The sequence below is a fragment of the Pleurodeles waltl genome, chromosome 10, assembly GCF_031143425.1.
Source record: "Pleurodeles waltl isolate 20211129_DDA chromosome 10, aPleWal1.hap1.20221129, whole genome shotgun sequence".
Classification (NCBI taxonomy): Eukaryota; Metazoa; Chordata; class Amphibia; order Caudata; family Salamandridae; genus Pleurodeles; species Pleurodeles waltl.
Window position 1 is genome coordinate 41,870,452 of NC_090449.1, and position 25,305 is coordinate 41,895,756.

A 25,305-nucleotide genomic window follows, 5' to 3' on the forward strand; every position below is an offset into this window, starting at 1 on the left:
ATGCTCATGTAATAGAAGCATGTGCAAGGGCAAACGTGATGTACCCGTTTGCATTGTGCACACCCTGATGCAAGCCAGGATGAGCAACATGAACGCACAGTCACTGCACACCTGACATGGAAGATGTTTTAATTCTTCTTGCAGTGTGCCCCTGTTCAGCTTTTTCATCTGTGCACGGTGCCACACAGGTGAGGAGGGTCAGGGCCCAACTGACACCCCAAGTCCCTCTTCCTCTCATCCTGACCTTTAGCACAGAACCACTGTAAGGCAGAATTAAAAGAGTCTGTTGTTTGTGCAGTCTGCATTCTACATCTACCTTAAGTGGTGACCAGGGCCTGCATGTTTGCTAATAAACACATGACATGGTCTCAAGGTGATTCCGTGATTTGCCTGGGGCATACTTAGGGCCAGATATAAAAGAAAGTGGCAGATCAGTACTGATGCGCCATTTTCCTTCCGTCACCCTTGCCCCACTTAATGACACCATGTGTGCGCTGTATTTAAAATATGCTCACTATGGGGGTCGTAAGCACAATAGTGTCAAAATATTTGACGCTATTGTGGTTTTTTGCTACTCTAGCATCAAAAATGTCAACTCTAGTGTAGCAAAGTGGAAAGAGGCCCTGTGATTTCAATGAGTGTGTAATTGTATTGCCTGCTTTGAGCAGGCATTACAAATTATGCCAAAATGGTGCAGTAAAATCTTGTAGATTTCACTGCGCTATTTTTGCGGGCCTCCTAACGCCGGAACGCCCCCCTTTCACACATTAAGACTGAGGCAGACATAATGTGGTGCAAGGGGTCGCAAAGTGGTGCAATGCATGCATTGGGCCACTTTGTAAATATCGCACTACGAAAATCGCCTCTTTTAGCCACGTTAGCATAAACAATTACGCTAATGTGGCGCAAGGAGGCACTAGGGCCTTGTAAATCTGGCCCTTCGTAACTTGAACAGCTTTTGAGAATTTAGTATTACAGAATGAGCCTTGTGTTTCCTTATGCATTTGCAAACTGTGGGTTCTTCACCCCAATGGTACAGAGTGCTCTTTTGCCGCGACCTCTATTAGGTAATACAAAATATGGATCCTGTTTTGCTAGAGTCAAAGTTGGCCACTTTGCAACTAGAACCCACACCCTCCCTTCACGCTGTGTGTGTCCTGCATTTGGAAGAAACGTTCACTACAACTGCACTTGCTGTCCCTGTTCTCTTTGGAAGCTGAAATCTTGATCTTCCTGCAGACAGAGGTATGACTAGCTGTTAGTGGCTGTGATCAAATAATGTTTAGTACTCTCTCTGTATTCGGACTGTTGCGGGACTCTTCTCTCTAACAGGGAAACTTCTTTTCCATTTGGTGTGTGTGTAGGGAGCATGCCCTGCTTCATTCTGTGCTGCACCTGTAATCTCTGATGGTCCCCTCCTGCTATGAACATTCAGTGCAGGAGAAGGTTCCCTCTGTGCATGCAGTGCTCGGTGCCCAAGGGCAATGGTGCCCTCATTTGAGTTTGTGATTGTCAATGAACTGCAGAGCTGACCTTCTTGCTCCTAGTGAAATAGCAGCCAGCTAAGTGTGGGGTTACAACATGTGGGCAACCCCTTACTAGCACACAAAGTATGTGCTCTGGAACACCTCAGAAACATGGAGCTACTCAGCTGCACTCATAAGTTGTTGAGTTATTGGTCTGAATAGGTTTACCATAATGTGGAAAAGCCAGGCTGCCCTGACCTCCCTGTATGTGTTTTTCTTGCCCACCCTGTTTTTCTTCTACATTGATCTCGGCACTGGAAGTGATCTCAACACTGGAAGCATTCCACATTTTGTGGTTTTGTTCAGCTGCAGCACTGAGCTCTTCTATCTAGGTTGGGGATCCAAAATGATCGCCACACACACACAGAGCAGAACAATGGTAGTTAACAACCGCTTGTGAAATACTTGGCAGTGGTGACGGTGTGTTTATGGTCCAGGGCGCTTGTCATTGCATCATCCTGCGATGTGGAGTTTGTCTAATAGTTCCTTCTGGTCTATTCTGGTCCCCATAATATGGGAACATTTGTTGTCACCATGTGTGAGATTTGTGTAAGTATTGTGTGCACAGGCAATGCACACATGCCTCCCTGCAGAATGCCTTTGTCCCTGTAAATTTGCCTGTAGATTTGTCATCCACCATTGTCCAATGCTTAGGGCCCACAGAAAAAAAAACAATTATAAGTGTTGTTTGAAGGTTTTCTGTTCTTTTACTTTTATTGAGTTTTTATTCACATTTTGCACTTGGCTCTCAGTTTTATCTGAACATGTTTCCAACTATTACCTGTAGGAATTAGCACAGGGGAAAAAGCCTGAAGTGAGGGAAAAGGCAAGGAATAATTTTGCAGTAAATCTGATTTTGTTTGTAATCCTTGTTTCTGACATGAACGTTTATGGAGTGATTAACTGGACAAACTCAGAATGAGAGCTAATAAGGATGATGCAGTTCTATATATCTCACCACCAGAGGAGGATAGATACTAGCCTCCTTCAGCAAATGATATGTTATCCATGTAGCTATCAGTAGACAAATCACATTAATACTTGGAAGATCTAATGCCAAACAAGAAGGCACCCACACGCACCCAGTCATAGACCTAGTCACACACAGACCCAAACAGTCAAGGCCATACCAGCCCTATCAGTGGATGGTTGAGAGACTAGATCCAGCTCGCTTGCCTGGGTCTTGGGATATCCATGCAGTCCACCTGATCCTTGGATTCCCCATGCAGGGCTTACCTAGAGATGCAACTAAAAGAGTGCAGTTCAACAGTTTCATAGGGGACTTCCTTCTGATCAGATTCCCTAAAACACTATTGTAACTTTTCCAGGTTTTAGACCTGCTCCTTCATCCATCTGGTCTATCACATGCTCACTATGTGCACACTAGTGGTAATGAGCTACGTATGTAAGACATCAATCAGTCCACACATTTCTAGGGTAAATCTCTGGCTATCCCGCTTCCACCGGGTTATCCCTTGTAAGGGGACCGGCATTACCATAGAGACATAGTAGGCATCCTACAGGAGGTGTCAATGTCACTCCTGCTGTCCTTTTCGCAGTGCTTCTGTGTTTTGGCATAGTACACAGAGCACACATCAGCACCAGACTAACACAATCACAACTTCTATATTAAAATTGCCAACTAGGGTCTGATAAAGGTGCTGTTAACTATGTCACAGATGCCTTTACAACGTGTGAACATTTGTCAAGACTCATAGCACACAAGTGAGCTGTGTTCACGTTGATACCTACCTCTGGCCATTGTCTGGGGCGTTTTCTTTGGGTTCCTCGAACTCACTTTGTCCTGGGCCAGGCAGTAGGAGACCCCCATGAGGAGCAGGGCTACGATCATAGGATGTGTCTGCATGATGTCTATAAAGACAAAACAAAGCTTGAGTTATATGAAGACTGAGGACTCAGGGATCTGAATAGGGTGGTCAATATTTTCCATGTGGGAGTGATACTTTTATAATCTCACATATTGCATGGAAAACACCCCAGTAATGTGTGTTTGCACACCAAGTCATAGTGGTCTAAAAAGGCAACCACTTACCTGGACTCCTAAAACCTGTTCATTTAACATTCCCATAACAAGGATTTTGCCCACTTCCCAATCTGCTGACATCACTGCAATTTCTATGGAAATGCACACAACGGGTTTCTGTCAGTGCTTGTTACAACCCTAAATATCATGACCTCCTTTCAGCTACTCCTGCTCTTCAGGATGCATGAGGCTGCTATTACGGTTGCTCTATGTATGACCCATCCATCAAACCCACTATTTGTATTCCTCCTGTTGGAAAGTACACATCTCAGACTCCTGGTGGATACCTCTTTGAGAGCCAGTAGGACACTGGGACCTCCACTCAACACTTCTGCTCCTAGATTCTAATTGCACTTTGGCCAAGTAAAAATACCAGCAATCCTAGTCTTTATGACAGTCATTATTTATTAACATTTTATTAGTTTTTCATATTAACATTTTACCAGTTATTACCTGTGCCCAAAGGCTTTGCAGACTTCACCGTCAGAATGATCATATTCACCAAATAAAATTCTTCCAAATTGGTGCTGAAGGTCTGAATCTCACAGACAGCCAGAAGCAGGTTGTGCCAATGATTCTACCTGTTCAAGCTAGTAGGCTATTAAACTGGTTTGGTCAGCTATTTTTGTCCAACAAGAACTTGTCTCCAACTGAATTTGCTTGACAAGACAGATGAATGCCAGTGAGTGGAGTTTCTACTTTCAAGTCTGCAGAAAAAGTAAAAAATTGTCTGGGCATCTGCTCCTGTGCCCATCATGATCTTTTTAGAGAGACGTGCCACAAAAACAGAAAGCATGCTCTAGGTACTGCCTTGTTTCACAAAGAAGCCAAACTAGAAGGCAAGCATATAGTATATGTGATAACAATGCAGGGCGTTTTATAAATAAGACCACTGACAAGATATATAGAGTCTAAAGGATTTCATTTAAGGCCTTGGCTTGCAGACAAAATGTTTTGACCATTGGGCATCGGTGACCTCACTTCTGAAACATGCCATCCAGAAAAGAGACACTTACATGACATAATCACTGATGAAATGTGTTTCAAATTTATGTAAAAGTGAGTGATTATCTAAACCGAAAGAATACTGGCTCGTACCAGAAGTGAATGACCATCCTGAATCATGAATTTTAGAGATCCCTGAATTGAGGGATCCCTCTAAATTTATGAATGTTTAGAGAGACCAGAGTTCAAGAATCACTCAGAAGGAATTCATGTTTGGAGGTGAGGAAAATGAATGACCATCTAGAAGGTATGTTTGGAAGCACTGGTAGGGAACCATTAACTAAAAGCAATAGCATGTTAGAGATATGAGAGGTGAACGATCCCACTAAGGCTAGAAATGTTTAGAGGGTACTGGAAGTGAATGATTATCTAAAAGGAATGCATGCTAACAGGTGACAGACATGAATAACCACCTGGAAGGAAGGAATTTTAGGTGCCCTGGAAGTAAATGATAAGGGAACTTAATGAACACATAGATGCTACAGAGCCACTGCAAGTAAACAATCACGAAAATGGAATAAAGGTTTAAGCAAGCATTGGCAAAGCCATTGGGTCTCACCTATGGGAGTGCTATTGGCTTTGACAATCAGTGGTGGTGGATAACAGAGGATGGTGGGGGAAGGTAACGGGACAGTTTAAAAAAGTGCTATGAAGCTGTCAGTGATGGCCGCTCCATAGCATTTTTGTTTTTTACTTTTGGCAGTAGGAAAAAAAACAGGGCCAGGAGGGAGGGTATTAAGGGGGAGAAGAAACAGGTACTGGAGGGCAAGTAGGGGAAAAGGAAACAGAATGAGGGCAGGAGGGGGAAGGTAAAAAAAAAAAAAGCTATACTGCAGTCAGCACTAACCGCATGAGATTGCTTTTTTAAAAATTAAATAGTACCTGAATCATGGCGGATGGCCAATGGAGGGACACTAATTAAACATAATTAATCTCTACTTGGTCCATGCACAACTGAAGGAAACGGAAGTGATGCATGGCCAACACTTTCAAATTAGAAGGCAGCAAAGAAGAGTGACAACATTGCAAATCAATGGTAACTAATGGACGTGTTCTAAGCCGATTATAGAACACAAGAGTCTCTCAGATGATAGCATATGCGCCAGTGCATGCTCACGCAGACAAGACCTAAACAAGCATTGGCAATACAATGGGTCTCGCGTTTGCTCGAGTTAGAGCTATCAGCGTTGTAAATTGCTAACTGGACTTTTCTTGCCACATAAATTGAAAATGAAAAGTAAAACAGTTGACAGAAGCAAGCCAATTCAAAGCGCCACCGCTGCCATGAGCTCAAGAGTTATTGGCTCCCTGCGTGAATGTCTAGAAAAGATGACGGCTGGGATGAAAGGCAAATCGAAACCGGAGGACGGGCCATCACACGCTGCAACAGGAGGAAGCATGACGTAGTGTGATGGCCAACAGAAATGTTCACTTAGTTAAATAACCTGGGGAAGGAATTCAGCACACAAAGGAGGGACATTTCACAAAATGCACCAATAAAAATGAATCATTTAAGACAAGCACAACAAAGAATAAATAGCAAGAGTGGGTGTGGTTTAAAGCCCACAGAGAAATTACAACAGGCTACAGCGCCTGCGCACTCGACCCTAACGAACAATCCAAGTGAAAATAAAGATCTTTAGAGGGAACTTTAAGTGAATTTATTATGGTCCAGCAAAGGAAACCTGAAAAGCTGCTGGTGATTATGACGGCGAACAATTTTGTCACACTGGTGTAATCTTGCATAGTTCCGGATTTTGGTTGGTGTGGCATTTCGCTATTCTCGTTACTTAAGTTTAACTTTATTGGTGCCTGCGGGACGGACTCAAGTAAAAATGGTTTTACTGGGAGGCATTGTTTCCTTGAACAAGATATTTTCTCATCATCCACGTTTCCTGTCGGTATCGCGCGTGACTTTTTTTCTGCCGGGTTTACCCTCCCAGAGAAAATTTGCTCGAGGTACCACTGTCATGTATTTCATGCATTATGCTTTATTTCTCAAAGATTGAGCAAATAATACAGAAAACATAGAATGTGTACACGTCCCTGATGTTCATCCAAAATGCACACGGCTCAGGAAAAGGAAAGGCACGTCTCGAGTGATAGTAAGAACTCAGCAGCCTTGAACTGAAGACACAAGGGTTGGCATTAAGGACGCCTCTCGCCGAACAAAAGGCAATAAATCTGCCGCCTCTATTCTTTTGAAGCACACCAGTGTGGTTAGATTTATTGGGAACTCGAAGGGCAAAAAACAGGGCGCGCCACTGCTAAGTGCAATGATGCTCACAATTTGTGTGAAGACTCGAGGAACCTGTGCCAGACTCCAGCACCACGTTCCCATTCTGGAGCCCTGAATCAGCACGGCTCACACATCCAAGAGCTGCATTTAGCAAGGTGAGAAGGATGTGTGTCCAGGACCTGGGCGTCGCTGGGTCACTGCGACCTTTTCTGTTCTTGAGAGGGAACGGCCAGGGAGGTGAGGCTTCAGCAGCAAAGAGTGGTTCAAGATGGCTGGCCAGAGTGGCGAGCCTCATCTGTGTGGGGGCACCAACCACAGATGGATGCCAGCAGCATCCACTGAGTGGCTGCAGTGTTGGGGCGGGGGGGGGGGGGGGGGGTGCAGATCACCAGGGAGCTGAGCATTCAGAACACATGATGAAGGCCCAAGGAGGGCTAAGGGGGGGGGGGCAGTCAATGATACGAGCCTTAAGCCCACTGGGGCAAGTCCCAGAGTGGGGGTGCCAGCAGAGACACTGTCCTTTAACATCCACAGAGGAATACCAAAGTGAAGTTTCAGCAGTAGGTACTCCTTTAGCTCTCAAGGGGAAGCCTCAGAACTGAGGTCAGCAACCCACACAGGCCTTTCAGCCTCATGCAGAGCTCCCATGGGGGAAAAGGCAGCAAGAAGGGAAGCATCAGCACCCATGGTGCCAGAGTTACCACCCACAAGGGTGAGCTTACAGCACCCAAGGAGAGATTCCAGAGGGTGTTAGGACCGCGGTTGAGGGACAGCCTATGTAGGCCATGAGAGGTCCCAGGGTGAAAGTATCTATCCCACCTACAAAAAACGAATTTTGGGGGACTTACTGCAGGAGAAAACTAGGTGTAGATGGTGGTAGCGCTGCTCAGTGTGTTCAACATCTAATACAGATACCTCTGCACAACCTGGCTGTAATTGACCAGAAAAACAGCTGGGATGAACTGTGATTTCATCTTTAAAAACTTCATAAAATGAAGGCCTCAGGGGTAAATAATAAAGGCATCTATTTTGGAGAACCAAGATTTAATTGAAATTTGTGGTACGAATTTCACAAAAGCTCAACGTTATTGTTAAGGTGTGTAAAGAGGAATCCGCCAGCATGTATTAGCTCTACATTGATTGTGACTCAAATAATTGTTTAGAAGCACAACATAGAAAACTAGAAAAAGAAGCATGATTATAAAAAATGGAGAGAAGAACAGAAAAGAGGAGACAATGGGTGCGGCGAGGCGAGGTTGCAAATCACTCAAAGCCTATAATTCACGTAGAGGAAGCTTCCTCTGTGCAGTTTGAAGCTACAGGCATCAGAGGACCAAATAGTCATAATATGGTCGACACACTACTCCCCGAATTTCCAAATTTCCGTTTTGCACTGTGACATTTTTCACTGTACTTTATCTTCAAAATGGCCTCTCTGGTCCACATCCTTCATCCCACCTCTCCTTGCTTCTTATCCCACAACACTCTCTGAGTCCAGGAGCTCCTTTTGAAACCCCAAACTCTAAAAACACACACTATTAATACCCACTTTTTCTCTGGCTCCTTCAATCTTGAATTACACCCTCCATGCTGCACCAAACAATCCCTCCCTTACCTCTTCTGCAAATGTCTTCCTTCTCCTGTACACTAACTTTGTTTCTCTTCTCTGCCTATGCTTTTCTATATCCTCATGTTTGCTTCACCCTCCCTTAAGATCTAAGTTGATGTTTTTAACACTACCTAGTCATACACTATAGCGGCCATTATGAACACGGCGGTGTTTACCGCCGTGTTCATGCTGGCAGTCATTTCACTGACCGCTAGCCTCCCTGGGACACCGCCGGCCACATAACGAACATTCTGCTGGACCTGGGGGTGGAAACATTATTTCCGCCCGGCGGCCCAGCAGAATGCATGGCTGGGACATTGCTGGTGGCTCCACATGGAGCCGCCATCAATGCTGCTGTGCTGCGGGTGCAGCAGCACCCCTTCCGCTAGTCTTTAACTGGCGGGGAAACCCGACAGGGAAAGGCTGGGGGAATCAGGGTACATTTTCCAGAGGGCAGCGCTGCCCTGTTGGATAATGTTATCCACCATCGTCAGGCTGCCTGTCGGCGGTAGCCTGGCGGTGGTGGAGTGTCACCACAGGCGGACCTCCCTGTGTTGTTTATAAGGAGGTTCAGCCCACCATGCCGGTGGCAGTCTTTTCCACCGTCGCCGGCTTGGCAGTCTGAACTGCCATGTACATAATGAGGGCCTATATCTCCTTTATAGGAACTCACAGCTCCCACAAATTCAACGCAATCTCATCATCAGCTACTCATGGTTAAATAATTCAAAAGGTTAATTGACAACATCCTTTCTATCCCTGTCCATCTCCCCTCGTTTCAGTTTCTAATTGTTGACCTACCTCCATGTATATATCCACGACCAATGTTAGCATTATCTGTATTTTGTCTGTCTTTACCCCCCATCTGACCTCTCTATAGCCGTGCTTGTCCTTTATGCATGTAACACAATGTTTCTAGGTAAAGGGCAAAATACTGTAAATAACGTGAAAACAAGGGATCTAATAAACAAACAAATAAATAAATCACCAGAAGGGTTGCACTACAGCCATGCCGCGATGCGGCCATGGAGGTATGTAGTCCCCTGCAGACCCCAGCTGTAAACTTGCAAGGATTCACATTTGGAATCCAGATTCATGAATAGAAGAGAGTCAATGATCTCTGAGCCCTTGTGTACAGCTTCCTCGTGCTGTGCTGAATGAGTACTCCTGGCATGAGGCGAAATCTGTCTACTAGTATGCCTGGCACATGTAGACCAGGTCTATGGATGGGAGTGCCCATATTCATAAATGTACTCACTCATGCATTTAAATGTCATGTCCTCACTCACCTGTTCATCAGTTCCTTTACAGACTCGCTCACTGATCCAGCCTGTCTCACTTACCCACTCACGATGTCACTCAGTCATCCTTACTCAATAGCTCAAGTGCTTCACGCTCACCTATATCCTCCCTCATTCACACATGTATTCACTCACTGGCTCATTCAATCAATCACAGAGGTTATGATTTGAAGAAGTAGAAATAGAGGGAGGTTGAGGAGGCTGAATAGGGAAGGCGTAGAGTACAGGAGGAGGGGAGCTGAGTGAAATAGTGTTAAGGTGTAGCGCCCACTTTGAGCTCAATCACTCTCATGGGCTTGAAAGTTTAAGGTTTAGTTTTGGTAAATAGGAGTGAACAAATGCTATAACAGAAGTACTTGGCTCGGTTGCCAAATTCACCGTAACCGCCAAGCGCTTCGACCTAATGATGAGGTACATGTTTGTGGTCTCAAGAATGTCCACCACATTTTATTAATATTGTTTAATTAATATTATGACAGCAAGAACATGCGCCCACTTTTAGGAAATGCTGATGTGACGTAGACTATGCTGGCTGAATGTCAGAGTATGGTGAATGAATGTCTGCCTGACCATATACCCTACTGAAAATGTGAACTCGGTGTAGAATTCCCACATTGCTGGCCTCCAGCCTGCTCAGAGAGTCAAAAATGTGTTATTACTGTTTCTTTGAAGCAACTATTGACAAAGACAATAGGCGTGGATTTTGTATTGTGCACACACACACTGTGATGCAAAACATGCACACACATGCAGACACACTTTATCACAGCTACACATGCCTACAAGCCAATAGACATTCTGGTTGCCGTGCATAAAGACACAGGCCCTCATTCCTACTTTGGCAGGCGGCGGTCGCCGCCTGCCAAGCGGGAACCGCCAGAAGACCGTACCGCAGCGGTCATTCTGACTTTCCCGCTGGGCTGGCGGGCGACCGCCAAAAGGCCGCCCGCCCGCCCAGCGGGAAAGCACCAGCAACGAGGAAGCTGGCTCCGAATGGAGCTGGCGGAGTTGCTGGTGTGCGACGGGTGCAGTTGCACCCGTCGCGATTTTCAGTGTCTGCCAAGCAGACACTGAAAATCATTGTGGGGCCCTGTTAGGGGGCCCCACGACACCCGTTCCCGCCAGCCTGGTTCTGGCGGTGAAAACCGCCAGAACCAGGCTGGCGGGAAGGGGGTCGGAATCCCCATGGCGGCACTGCTTGCAGCGCCGCCGTGGAGGATTCACAGGGGCAGCGGGAAACCGCCGGCTTCCCTTTTCTGACCGCGGCTTTACCGCCGCGGTCAGAATAGCCCCAGAAGCACCGCCAGCCTGTTGGCGGTGCTTCCTCCGTCCCCTACCCTGGCGGTCTCGGACCACCAGGGTAGAAATGACCCCCACAGTCCTATACAAACGTGTCGCACTCTGAGGCACATATGTACAAAGAGGATACAATATTGCAGTGTGCATACAACACACATGCAGTCACAAAGATCATACAAACAATGGGTAGATGGATCGTCAGGCTGAGACACTGGATGGCGGAGAGCACGTGTGGGCGATGAATGACTGCACAATTGTGGACAGATTCAAGCAGAATACATATGAGATGTTGACTGAATGGGTGAAAGGATTGAGCGGACGGGTAGGCAGACAGATGAGTGGATGGATAGCTGAATTGATGGTTCCTAAATGGATGGATGCGCCAATGCATCGATTAGAGTGAATGCATGGATGAATAAAGGTTGGCATGTGGATTGAATGCATAAGTGTTAGTAGGAATAGATGTCTAGATGAATGTGTAGATGAATGCAAGTGTGTCAGCTGACAGGATATGTAATAATTTCTAGCAGAAATCATTAACAACAGGTGGCTGGGTACGGGTAAGTGTGAGTGAATGGGCTGATAGAAGATTTGGTTTAGAGGATGGATGATGGATGATGGATGGATGGAGGGTTGCCATTGCATAGGTTGATGGATAACAAATACATGGGTTTGGGTGGATGACTTCATGAGTGTCAGTGCAATGATGTGTGTGGGTTGTTTAAGGGTCAATGGGTGTATGAGGGCGCGGGTTGAGAGAAAATATATGGATGATAGTTGATGACTGTGTAGATGCATGGGTGTTGGTGTGGAAGGATGAATGGATGAGTGCACGAATATGGGTTGACCTATGATAAAGGTATGGAAAAAGTGAGAATGCATAACTCTAGACGGGTGGCCAAATGCACAGGTTGGTGGACGGCTGGACTGATGGATAGAAATCACTTTAGAGGGTTATAAGATGAGGTCCTCTCACATCTAACAGGTGCCTCTCTCTCCTGCTGTTAGCTTTCTTTTCATCTCTCTCAGACACATGACTTTATTATGTATTTCTTCAGAACTGAACTATATTAGACTGCAGGAAAGAAACGTACCTTGTCACTGAATGACCGATGTACAGTTCACAAGCCCTGTGGATAATTGAAACGCCCCCTCACTGCAGGATTGTGACTAATAGTTCGTTACTTAGTATAGGACACTGCTGTGTTAGGCGCACAACCTGTCCTGACAATAGCCATATTGAAGAAAGCACATACGAGATAGGTATAATGCTTGTAAAAAAAATGTCATTCAAAGGCAATTTCAGTCCTTTGTTTTTCACACACTATGCCACTCCAGACAAGGACCACCTATATGCAAATTGGCCTTGGGTCTGCTCCAATTGGAACAGTCCAGCCTGACTTACCAAGCCAGGTCCCATTTGAATGGGAATACAAGTGACCCTAGACTGGTTTTGACCTACTTAGGCCTTCTTAGCCAGATATAGCTTAAGTTCTATGCCACAGTGACCATGGTACGCATTATTGGGCATACCGGCCGCTCTTTGGCCGGCACACTGAGGAAAACACAAGGGCAATAGGTAGAATAATTGCAAAACGTCTGAGCCAATGGCAGCTGCTCGGGGCAACATTTCAATCAATCGGTTTTCACTCACTGTGCTACTTCAGACAGAGACCATGTAAATGCATTCAGCCACACCCCCCTCCTATGGGCAAAATTAACAAGACAAAAGAGACTAGAGGAAGGGAGACAGAAGACAGAAAATGTGTGCGTTGGTGAGTGACATAACTCCTTTCAGGAGCATATCAAACAATGGGTTCCCTCGGGAAAAGATTAAAAAAAAGAAAAATGAAAAGAAATAGGTAAGCCAAAATGTAATAAACACAATAATAAAAGCAATAGATGCACACAGTAAAAGTTTGAAGAAATATGTTTAAATAAACAACACGCAGTAAATTACAATGGAACAGTGCAAAAAAAAAATGAAACTAGGAGGAATTGGTGACACTGAGGTGCAATAAAGGATAACTTGAAATTAAGGATAATAAGTCGCGCTTAAAAGACAATAAATGCAAAAGCGTATCAGTCCGCTGAAAATATTGAAATATGAAAAAGTATTCAAGTAAATGTCCGTCCATATTAGAATACAATGGAACAGTGCAAAAAAAAAATGAAACTAGGAGGAATTGGTGACATTGAGGTGCAATAAAGGATAACTTGAAATTAAGGATAATAAGTCGCGCTTAAAAGACAATAAATGCAAAAGCGTATCAGTCCGCTGAAAATATTGAAATATGAAAAAAGTATTCAAGTAAATGAGGCCGTCCATATTAGAATAAATAAGCTAGCCTTTCAACCCTTATGGTTAACTTGACCAGAGCCATCATCAGGACAGATTGTGAAAAGATATTTAGAGGAAAACAACCTGAGTCTGAAGGCAAAGGTACTTGCAGATATGGACAATTATCAAAGGCAGGAGTAATACATTAGGCACAGATAGAAGGGCATGCAGGCCAGCTGAATTGAGAGTACCAGTACAAGAATTCAATATCAGCTTGGAAGGAGGAAAGAAAAAAAACCTGCAAAACATGAGTATCAGTGTTCACGGTGTGTCCTAAGGTGAGCAACTGCATACTTTATTAAAGCTGCTGCCTGAAAAAAGTGGTTCGGGGAAGTCCTTGAAGGAAGCCTCGGGAGAAAGGTGAAACCAACGCATAAGAAATAAAACCTGTTGTGAGACCGGTGCGTCCACATTTCAGTCCATTGGTTTTCACCCACTATGCACCTTCAGACAGAGACCAACTACATGCAAGTCAGCATCATCCCTAGTATGGACGTAAAGTCAAACTCAACAAAGCAGAAGAGTAGAGGAAGGAAAACAGAAGAGAGTAGAGGATGCAACCAATGCATGGGAAATATGGGTCAGATGTATCAAACATTTTTGCGATCACAAAAATGCATTTTGGTATATAACAAGTCCAATTTGCGATTCAGTAACTTGTTACCGAATCACAAATTGGATTAGCGACTTCATACTGATTCGGTATTAGGAAGAGGCGTGTCAAGGGCGCCCCCTTCCTAATACCGAATCGCAGAGGTATGTATGATTGTTTTGTGACCGTGAATGCGTAACCATCACAGTTACCACCTATTTCAAATTGGTGGTAACCCATTCGCAATTGTGAATGCATGCAAAAACGTTTTTTAAGAGCAGGCAGTGGTCCCGTGTACCACTACCTACTCTTAAAAACTGAAAAGAAAACTTTTCATTTTTTATTTTTAAACGCATCCCGTTTACCTTTCAGGAAAACGGGCTGCATTTTAAAAAAAAGATTGCTTTATTGCAAAGCAATCACAGACATGGTGGTCTGCTGAGCCCAGCAGGCCACCATCCCTGTGATTGTAGCCATTCGCAATCGGTCGCAAATTGCAACCTACCTCGTGAATATTAATGAGGTAGGTCCATTTGTGAGCACTTGCGAATCGAAGTATGAAACTCCTGGAGTTTCATACATTCCAATAGCGATTACTTAATTGTTTTTCGTTAAAAGTCGCAATTAGGTAATCGCTATTGTGAAGAATCATATATCTGGCCCTAAATCCGGTAGCGAGACCAGTGCATCTGCATTTCAGTCCACTGTTTTTCACCCACTAAGCTACTTCAGACAGAGACCAAATACACGAAAATCAGCATCATGCCCACCCTATGGGCTTAAAGGCAAACTTAATAAAACACAAGAGAGTAGAAGAAGGGAAGCAGAAGCCAGACCTTCAGTGAGTGACAACTCCTTTCAGGAGAAGTCATGACTGGGCGTGTGTAAGATTTGGAATCTTCGTTACTGCCCACTTCATGAACATAATTTTCAAACTTTACCTACCCTGTGTTCTTTACTCAAGTTAGGTTAGAACATAATTTAAGAATTCGAACTTGAAAAAACACTAAACCGTCTACTATTAGGAAGCACTAAACGAGAAGAGAGAAAAAGCAAGATTATACAAGAGAGTTGGCATAATAATGGGAAAAAGAGACAGGTACAGAAAAGAACAGAAAGGGGGATGGGAAGCAACAATCCAGGGACAGTGGGATAAAAGGACTGTAAGAAACACAGGATTGACAAAGAGAGCTGGACTGAAAGAGAGACGTGAAGCAGTAACGGGGAAGAGAGAAACAGAGGGGTGGAACTACAGAGCGGACATAGCACTGGAGGAGAGAAAACAGAGGATAAACAGAAAAAAGAGACTTTAAGCAGCAATGGAAAATTTGATTGAAAAAGAGAGTTGAAGTAACAATAGAGAAGAGAGAAAGTAGCCACATTGGGGAAGAGGTGAAGTGATGTGGATGGATAGAGGGAAGGGAGGCATCCGTGAGGGAGAGGTGGGGTGATCTGGATGGATAGAGGGAAGGGAGGCATCCGTGAGGGAGAGGTGGGGTGATCTGGATGGATAGAGGGAAGGGAGGCATCCGTGGGGAAGAGGTGAAGAACTGGATGGATAGAGGGAAGGAGGGCATCTGTGGGGAAGAGGTGAAGTGATCTGGATGGACAAAGGGAAGGGGGGCATCCGTGCGGAAGAGGTGAAGTGATGTGGATGGATAGAGGGAAGGGAGGTATCCGTGACGGAGAGGTGGGGTGATCTAGATGGATAGAGGGAAGGGAGGCATCCGTGAGGGAGAGGTGGGGTGATCTGGATAGATAGAGGGAAGGGAGGCATCTGTGGGGAAGGGGTGAAGATCTGGATGGATAGAGGGAAGGAGGGCATCCGTGGGGAAGAGGTGAAGTGATATGGATGGACAGAGGGAAGAGAGGCATCCATGGGGAAGAGGTGAAGTGTTCTGGACAGATAGAGGGAAGGTGGGTATTCGTGGGGAAGAGGTGAAGTGATCTGGATGGACAAAGGGAAGGGAGGCATCCGTGGAGAAGAGGTGAAGTGATCTGGATGGACAGAGGGAAGGGGGGCATCCGTGGGGAGGAGGTGAAGTGATCTGGACAGATAGAGGGAAGGGAGGCATCCGTGGAGAAGAGGTGAAGTGATCTGGAGGGATAGATGGAAGAGAGGCATCTGTGGGGAAGAGGTGGTGTGATCTGGATGGATAGAGGGAAGGGAGGCATCCGTGGGGAAGAGGTGAAGTGATCTGGATGGATAGAGGGAAGGGGGGCATCCGTGGGGAAGAGGTGAAGTGATCTGGATGGATAGAGGGAATGAAGGCATCCGTGGGGAAGAGGTGAAATGATCTGGATGGATAGAAGGAAGAGAGGCATCCGTGGGGAAGAGGTGGAGTGATCTGGAGGGATAGAGGGAAGGGAGGCATCCGTGGGGAAGAGGTAGAGTGATCTGGATGGATAGAGGGAAGAGAGGCGCCCGTGAGGAAGAGGTGAAGGGATCTGGATGGATAGAGGGAAGGGAGGCATCCGTGGGGAAGAGGTGGAGTGAAGGGAGACATCCGTGGGGAAGAGGTGAAGTGATCTGGAGGGATAGAGGGAAGAGAGGCATTTGTGGGGAAGAGGTAGAGTGATCTAGATGGATAGAGGGAAGAGAGGCGCCCGTGGGGAAGGGGTGAAGTGTTCTCGAGGGATAGAGGGAAGAGAGGCGCCTGTGGGGAAGAGGTGAAGGGATCTGGATGGATAGAGGGAAGGGAGGCATCAGTGGGGCAGAGGTGGAGTGGTTTGGACAGACAGAGGGAAGGGAGGCATTCGTGGGGACGAGGTGAAGATCTGGATGGATAGAGGGAAGGGTGCATCCGTGTGGAAGAGGTGGGGTGATCTGGATGGATAGAGGGAAGGGAGGCATCAACGGGGAAGAGGTGAAGTGATCTGGATGGATAGAGGGAAAGGAGGCATCTGTGGGGTAGGAGGTGGAGTGCTATGGATGGACAGAGGGAAGAGAGGTATCAACGGAGAAGAGGTGACGTGATCTGGATGGATAGAGGGAAGGGAGGCATCAACGGGGAAGAGGTGAAGTGATCTGGATGGATAGAGGGAAGGTAGGTATCAACGGAGAAGAGATGGAGTGATTTGGATGGATAGAGGGAAGGGAGGCATCAACGGGGAAGGGGCGAAGTGATCTGGATGGATAGAGGGAAGGGAGGCATCCGTGGGGAAGAGGTGAAGATCTGGATGGATAGAGGGAAGGGGGCATCCGTGTGGAAGAGGTGGTGTGATCTGGATGGATAGAGGGAAGAGAGGCATCCGTAGGGAAGAGGTGGCGTGATCTGGATGGATACAGGGAAGAGGGGCATCCGTGGGGAAGAGGTGAAGTGATCTGCATTGATAGAGAGATGGGAGGCATCGACAGGGAAGAAGTGAAGTGATCTGGATCAATAGAGGGAAGTGGGCATCCATGGGGAAGAGGTGAAGTGATCTGTATGGATAGAGGGAAGAGAGATATCAACGGAGAAGAGGTGAGGTGATCTGGATGGATAGCGGGAAGGGAGGCATCCGTGGGTAAGAGGTGGGGTGATCTGGATGGATAGAGAGAAGAGGGGCATCCGTTGGAAAGAGGTGGGGTGATCTGGATGGATAGAGGGAAGGGAGGCATCCGTGGGGAAGAGGTGAAGATCTGGATGGATAGAGGGAAGGGAGGCATCCGTGGGGAAGAGGTGAAGATCTGGATGGATAGAGGGAAGGGGGCATCCGTGTGGAAGAGGTGGGGTGATCTGGATGGATAGAGGGAAGAGAGGCATCCGTAGGGAAGAGGTGGCGTGATCTGGATGGATACAGGGAAGAGGGGCATCCGTGGGGAAGAGGTGAAGTGATCTGCATTGATAGAGAGATGGGAGGCATCGACAGGGAAGAAGTGAAGTGATCTGGATCAATAGAGGGAAGTGGGCATCCATGGGGAAGAGGTAAAGTGATCTGCATGGATAGAGGGAAGAGAGATATCAACGGAGAAGAGGTGAGGTGATCTGGATGGATAGCGGGAAGGGAGGCATCCGTGGGTAAGAGGTGGGGTGATCTGGATGGATAGAGAGAAGAGGGGCATCCGTTGGAAAGAGGTGGGGTGATCTGGATGGATAGAGGGAAGGGAGGCATCCGTGGGGAAGAGGAGAAGATCTGGATGGATAGAGGGAAGGGAGGCATCCGTGGGGAAGAAGTGGGGTGATCTTGATGGATAAAGGGAAGAGGGGCATCCGTTGGGAAGAGGTGGGGTGATCTGGATGGATAGAGGGAAGGGAGGCATCTGTGGGGAAGAGGAGGGGTGATCTGGATGGATAGAGAGAAGGGGGGCATCCGTGGGGAAGAGGTGGAGTGATCTGGATGGACAGAGGGAAGAGAGGCATCCGTGGGGAAGAGGTGGAGTGATATGGATGGACAGAGGGAAGAGAGGTATCGACGGAGAAGAGGTGAAGTGATCTGGATGGATAGAGGGAAGGGGTGAAGATCTGGGTGGATAGAGGGAAGGGAGGCATCCGTGGGGAAGAGGTGGAGTGATCTGGATGGATAGAGAGAAGGGGGGCCTCCGTGGGGAAGAGGTGGAGTGATCTGGATGGACAGAGGGAAGAGAGGCATCCGTAGGGAAGAGGTGGAGTGATCTGGATGGACAGAGGGAAGAGAGGTATCAACGGAGAAGAGGTGACGTGATCTGGATGGATAGAGGGGAGGGAGGCATCAACGGGGAAGAGGCGAAGTGATCTGGATGGATAGAGGGAAGGGAGGCATCCGTGGAGAAGAGGTGGAGTGATCTGGATGGACAGAGGGAAGGGGGGCATCTGTGGGGAAGAGGTGGGGTGATCTGGATGGATAGAGAGACGGGAGGCAACAACGGGGAAGAGGTGAAGTGATCTGGATGGATAGAGGGAAGGGAGGCATCGGTGGGGAAGAGGTGAAGATCTGGATGGATAGAGGGAAGGGGGCATCTGTGTGGAAGAGGTGGGGTGATGTGGATGGATAGAAGGAAGAGGGGCATCCGTGGGGAAGAGGTGAAGTGATCTGGATTGATAGAGAGAGGGGAGGCATCGACAGGGAAGAAGTGAAGTGATCTGGATCAATAGAGGGAAGTGGGCATCCATGGGGAAGAGGTGAAGTGATCTGTATGGATAGAGGGAAGAGAGATATCAACGGAGAAGAGGTGAGGTGATCTGGATGGATAGCGGGAAGGGAGGCATCCGTGGGTAAGAGGTGGGGTGATCTGGATGGATAGAGGGAAGGGAGGCATCCGTGCAGAAGAGGTGGGGTGATCTGGATGGATAGAGGGAAGAGGGGCATCCGTGGGGAAGAGGTGGAGTGATATGGATGGACAGAGGGAAGAGAGGTATCAACGGAGAAGAGGGGAAGTGATCTGGATGGATAGAGGGAAGAGGGGCATCCGTTGGGAAGAGGTGGGGTGATCTGGATGGATAGAGGGAAGGGAGGCATCCGTGCGGAAGAGGTGGGGTGATCTGGATGGATAGAGGGAAGAGGGGCATCCGTGGGGAAGAGGTGGAGTGATATGGATGGACAGAGGGAAGAGAGGTATCAACAGAGAAGAGGGGAAGTGATCTGGATGGATAGAGGGAAGGGAGGCATCCGTGGGGAAGAGGTGAAGATCTGGATGGATAGAGGGAAGGGAGGCATCCGTGGGGAAGAGGTGGGGTGATCTGGATGGATAAAGGGAAGAGGGGCATCCGTGGGGAAGAGGTGGGGTGATCTGGATGGATAGAGGGAAGGGAGGCATCTGTGGGGAAGAGGAGGGGTGATCTGGATGGATAGGGGGAGGGGGGCATCGTGGGTAAGAGGTGGAGTGATATGGATGGACAGAGGGAAGAGAGGTATCAACGGAGAAGAGGTGAAGTGATCTGGATGGATAGAGGGAAGGGGTGAAGATCTGGATGGATAGAGGGAAGGGAGGCATCCGTGAGGAAGAGGTGGAGTGATCTGGATGGATAGAGAGAAGGGGGGCATCCGTGGGGAAGAGGTGGAGTGATCTGGATGGACAGAGGGAAGAGAGGCATCCGTGGGGAAGAGGTGGAGTGATCTGGATGGACAGAGGGAAGAGAGGTATCAACGGAGAAGAGGTGACGTGATCTGGATTGATAGAGGGGAGGGAGGCATCAACGGGGAAGAGGTGAAGTGATCTGGATAGATAGAGGGAAGGGAGGTATCAACGGAGAAGAGGTGGAGTGATTTGGATGGACAGAGGGAAGGGAGGCATCAACGGGGAAGAGGAAAAAAGTGATCTGGATGGATAGAGGGACGGGGGGCATCCGTGGGGAAGAGGTGGGGTGATCTGGATGGATAGAGGGAAGGGAGGCATCTGTGGGGAAGAGGTGGAGTGGTCTGGATGGATAGAGGGAAGGGGGGCATCCGTGTGGAAGAGGTGGGGTGATCTGGATGGATAGAGTGAAGGGAGGCATCAACGGGGAAGAGGTGAAGTGATCTGGATGGACAGAGGGAAGGGAGGCATCCGTGGGGAAGAGGTTGTGTGATCTGGATGGACAAAGGTAAGGGAGGCATCCGTGGGAAAGAGGTGGGGTGATCTGGATGGACAGAGGGAAGGGAGGTATCCGTGGGGAAGAGGTGAAGATCTGGATGGACAGAGGGAAGTGAGGCATCTGTGGGGAAGAGGTGAAGTGATCTGGATGGATAGAGGGAAGGGGGGCATCAACGGGGAAGAGGTGAAGTGATCTGGATGGACAGAGGAAGAGAGGCATCCGTGGGGAAGAGGTGAAGTGATCTGGATGGATATAGGGTAGGGAGGCATCAACGGGGAAGAGGTGGAGTGATCTGGATGGATAGAGGGAAGGGAGACATCCGTGGGGAAGAGGTGGGGTGATCTGGATGGATAGAGGGAAGGGAGGCATCTGTGGGGAAGAGGTGAAGATCTGGATGGATAGAGGGAAGGGGGGGGCATCCGTGGGGAAGAGGTGGGGTGATCTGGATGGACAGAGGGAAGGGAGGCATCCGTGGGGAAGAGGTGAAGATCTGGATGGGCAGAGGGAAGAGAGGCGATGCGATCTGGACAGATAGAGGGAAGGGGGGCATCCGTGGAGAAGAGGTGGGGTGATCTGGATGGACAAAGGTAAGGGAGGCATCCGTGGGAAAGAGGTGGGGTGATCTGGATGGACAGAGGGAAGGGAGGTATCCGTGGGGAAGAGGTGAAGATCTGGATGGACAGAGGGAAGAGAGGCATCTGTGGGGAAGAGGTGAAGTGATCTGGATGGATAGAGGGAAAGGGGGCATCAACGGGGAAGAGGTGAAGTGATCTGGATGGACAGAGGAAGAGAGGCATCCGTGGGGAAGAGGTGAAGTGATCTGGATTGATAGAGGGAGGGGAGGCATCCCTGGGGAAGAGGTGGGGTGATCTGGATGGATAGAGGGAAGGGAGGCATCTGTGGGGAGGAGGTGGGGTGATCTGGATGGATAGAGGGAAGGGGGGCATCCGTGTGGAAGAGGTGGGGTGATCTGGATGGATAGAGGGAAGGGAGGTATCCATGGGGAAGAGGTGGGGTGATCTGGATGGACAGAGGTAAGGGAGGCATCAGTGGGGAAGAGGTGGGGTGATCTGGGTGGAGAGAGGGAAGGGAGGTATCCGTGGGGAAGAGGTGAAGATCTGGATTGACAGAGGGAAGAGAGGTATCCGTGGGGAAGAGGTGGCGTGATCTGGATGGATAGAGGGAAGAGGGGCATCCGTGGGGAAGAGGTGAAGTGATCTGGATGGATAGAGGGTAGGGAGGCATCAACGGGGAAGAGGTGGAGTGATCTGGATGGATAGCGGGAAGGGAGACATCCGTGGGGAAGAGGTGGGGTGATCTGGATGGATAGAGGGAAGGGAGGCATCCGTGGGGAAGAGGTGAAGATCTGGATGGATAGAGGGAAGGGGGGGCATCCGTGGGGAAGAGGTGGGGTGATCTGGATGGACAGAGGGAAGGGAGGCATCCGTGGGGAAGAGGTGAAGATCTGGATGGACAGAGGGAAGAGAGGCAAAGTGATCTGGACAGATAGAGGAAGGGGGGCATCCGTGGAGAAGAGGTGGGGTGATCTGGATGGATAGAGGGAAGGGAGGCATCCGTGGGGAAGAGGTGAAGTGATCTGGATGGATAGACGGAAGGGGGGTATCCATGGGGAAGAGGTGGGGTGATCTGGATGGACAGAGGTAAGGGAGGCATCAGTGGGGAAGAGGTGGGGTGATCTGGGTGGACAGAGGGAAGGGAGGTATCCGTGGGGAAGAGGTGAAGATCTGGATGGACAGAGGGAAGAGAGGTATCCGTGGGGAAGAAGTGGCGTCATCTGGATGGATAGAGGAAAGAGGGGCATCAACGGGGAAGAGGTGAAGTGATCTGGATGGACAGAGGGAAGGGAGGTATCCATGGGGAAGAGGTGGGGTGATCTGGATGTACAGAGGTAAGGGAGGCATAAGTGGGGAAGAGGTGGGGTGATCTGGGTGGACAGAGGGAAGGGAGGTATCTGTGGGGAAGAGGTGAAGATCTGGATGGACAGAGGGAAGAGAGGTATCCGTGGGGAAGAGGTGGTGTGATCTGGATGGATAGAGGGTAGAGAGGCATCAACGGGGAAGAGGTGGAGTGATCTGGATGGATAGCGGGAAGGGAGACATCCGTGGGGAAGAGGTGGGGTGATCTGGATGGATAGAGAGAAGGGAGGCATCCGTGGGGAAGAGGTGAAGATCTGGATGGATAGAGGGAAGGGGGGGCATCCGTGGGGAAGAGGTGGGGTGATCTGGATGGACAGAGGGAAGGGAGGCATCCGTGGGGAAGAGGTGAAGATCTGGATGGACAGAGGGAAGAGAGGCGAAGTGATCTGGACAGATAGAGGAAGGGGGGCATCCGTGGAGAAGAGGTGGGGTGATCTGGATGGATAGAGGGAAGGGAGGCATCCGTGGGGAAGAGGTGAAGTGATCTGGATGGATAGAGGGAAGGGGGGCATCTGTGGGGTGGAGGTGAAGTGATCTGGACAGATAGAGGGAAGGGAGGCATCCGTGGAGATGAGGTGAAGTGATCTGGAGGGATAGATGGAAGAGAGGCATCCGTGTGGAAGAGGTGGGGTGATCTGGATGGATAGAGGGAGGGGAGGCATCAACGGGGAAGAGGTGAAGTGATATGGATGGACACAGGGAAGAGAGGCATCCATGGGGAAGAGGTGAAGTGATCTGGATGTATAGAAGGAAGTGAGGCATCCGTGGAGAAGAGGTGGAGTGATCTGGATGGACAGAGGGAAGGGGGGCATCCATGTGGAAGAGGTGGGGTGATCTGGAGGGATAGAGGGAAGGGAGGCATCCGTGGGGAAGAGGTGGGGTGATCTGGATGGATAGAGGGAAGGGAGGCATCCGTGGGTAAGAGGTGGGGTGATCTGAATGGATAGAGGGAAGAGGGGCATCCGTTGGGAAGAGGTGGGCTGATCTGGATGGATAGAGGGAAGGGAGGCATCCGTGCGGAAGAGGTGGGTTGATCTGGATGGATAGAGGGAAGAGGGGCATCCGTGTGGAAGAGGTGGGGTGATCTGGATGGATAGAAGGAAGAGAGGCATCAGTGGGGAAGAGGTGGGGTGATCTGGATGGATAGAGGGAAGAGGGGCATCCGTGGGGAAGAGGTGAAGTGATCTGGATTGATAGAGGGAGGGGAGGCATCAACTGGGAAGAAGTGAAGTGATCTGGGTCGATAGAGGGAAGGGGGCATCCGTGGGGAAGAGGTGAAGTGATCTGTATGGATAGAGGGAAGAGAGGTATCAACGGAGAAGAGGTGAGGTGATATGGATGGATAGCGGGAAGGGACGCATTAACAGGGAAGAGGTGGAGTTATCTGGTTGGATAGAGGGAAGGGTGGCATCAACGGGGAAGAGGTGAAGTGATCTGGATGGATAGAGGGAAGGGAGGCATCTGTGGGGAAGAGGTGGGGTGATCTGGAGGGATAGAGGGAAGGGAGGCATCCGTGGGGAGGAGGTGGGGTGATCTGTATGGATAGAGGGAAGGGAGGCATCTGTGGGGAAGAGGTGGGGTGATCTGGAGGGATAGAGGGAAGGGAGGCATCCGTGGGTAAGAGGTGGAGTGATCTGGATGGATAGAGGGAAGAGGGGCATCCGTTGGGGAGAGGTGGGCTGATCTGGATGGATAGAGGGAAGGGAGGCATCCGTGCGGAAGAGGTGGGGTGATCTGGATGGATAGAGGGAAGAGGGGCATCTGTGTGGAAGAGGTGGGGTGATCTGGATGGATAGAGGGAAGAGAGGCATCCGTGGGGAAGAGGTGGCGTGATCTGGATGGATAGAGGGAAGAGGGGCATCCGTGGGAAAGAGGTGAAGTGATCTGGATAAATAGAGGGAGGGGAGGCATCAACTGGGAAGAAGTGAAGTGATCTGGGTCGATAGAGGGAAGGGGGCATCCTTGGGGAAGAGGTGAAGTGATCTGTATGGATAGAGGGAAGAGAGGTATCAACGGAGAAGAGGTGAGGTGATCTGGATGGATAGCGGGAAGGGAGGCATCAACGGGGAAGAGGTGGGGTGATCTGGAGGGATAGAGGGAAGGGAGGCATCCGTGGGGAAGAGGTGGGGTGATCTGGATGGATAGAGGGAAGGGAGGCATCTGTGGGGAAGAGGTGGGGTGATCTGGAGGGATAGAGGGAAGGGAGGCATCCGTGGGGAAGAGTTGGGGTGATCTGGATGGATAGAGAGAAGAGGGGCATCCGTTGGGAAGAGGTGGGGTGATCTGGATGGATAGAGGGAAGGGAGGCATCCGTGCGGAAGAGGTGGGGTGATCTGGATGGATAGAGGGAAGAGGGGCATCCGTGGGGAAGAGGTGGAGTGACATGGATGGACAGAGGGAAGAGAGATATCAACGGAGAAGAGGTGAAGTGATCTTGATGGATAGAGGGAAGGGAGGCATCCGTGGGGAAGAGGTGAAGATCTGGATGGATAGAGGGAAGGGAGGCATCTGTGGGGAAGAGGTGGGGTGATCTGGATTGATAAAGGGAAGAGGGGCATCCGTGGGGAAGAGGTGGGGTGATCTGGATGGATAGAGGGAAGGGAGGCGTCTGTGGGGAAGAGGAGGGGTGATCTGGATGGATAGGGGGAAGGGGGGCATCCGTGGGTAAGAGGTGGAGTGTTATGGATGGACAGAGGGAAGAGAGGTATCAACGGAGAAGAGGTGAAGTGATCTGGATAGATAGAGGGAAGGGGTGAAGATCTCGATGGATAGAGGGAAGGGAGGCATCCGTGGGGAAGAGGTAGAGTGATCTGGATGGATAGAGAGAAGGGGGCATCCGTGGTGAAGAGGTGGAGTGATCTGGATGGACAGAGGTAAGAGAGGCATCCGTTGGGAAGAGGTGGGGTGATTTGGATGGATAGAGGGAAGAGGGGCATCCT

At 49.0% G+C, this 25,305-nt stretch overlaps 1 protein-coding gene across 1 annotated transcript in view; it reads right to left on the minus strand.

The window, feature by feature from the left end:
* LOC138261017 (anterior gradient protein 2 homolog) overlaps positions 1-25,305 on the minus strand; it is a 74,899-nt gene that overhangs the window by 45,602 nt on the left and 3,992 nt on the right. The window contains exon 2 of the mRNA XM_069209622.1: positions 3,279-3,398. Coding sequence (XP_069065723.1) covers positions 3,279-3,393 — 115 coding nt within the window. The 5' untranslated portion in view covers positions 3,394-3,398. The remainder of the gene's footprint in view (positions 1-3,278; positions 3,399-25,305) is intronic.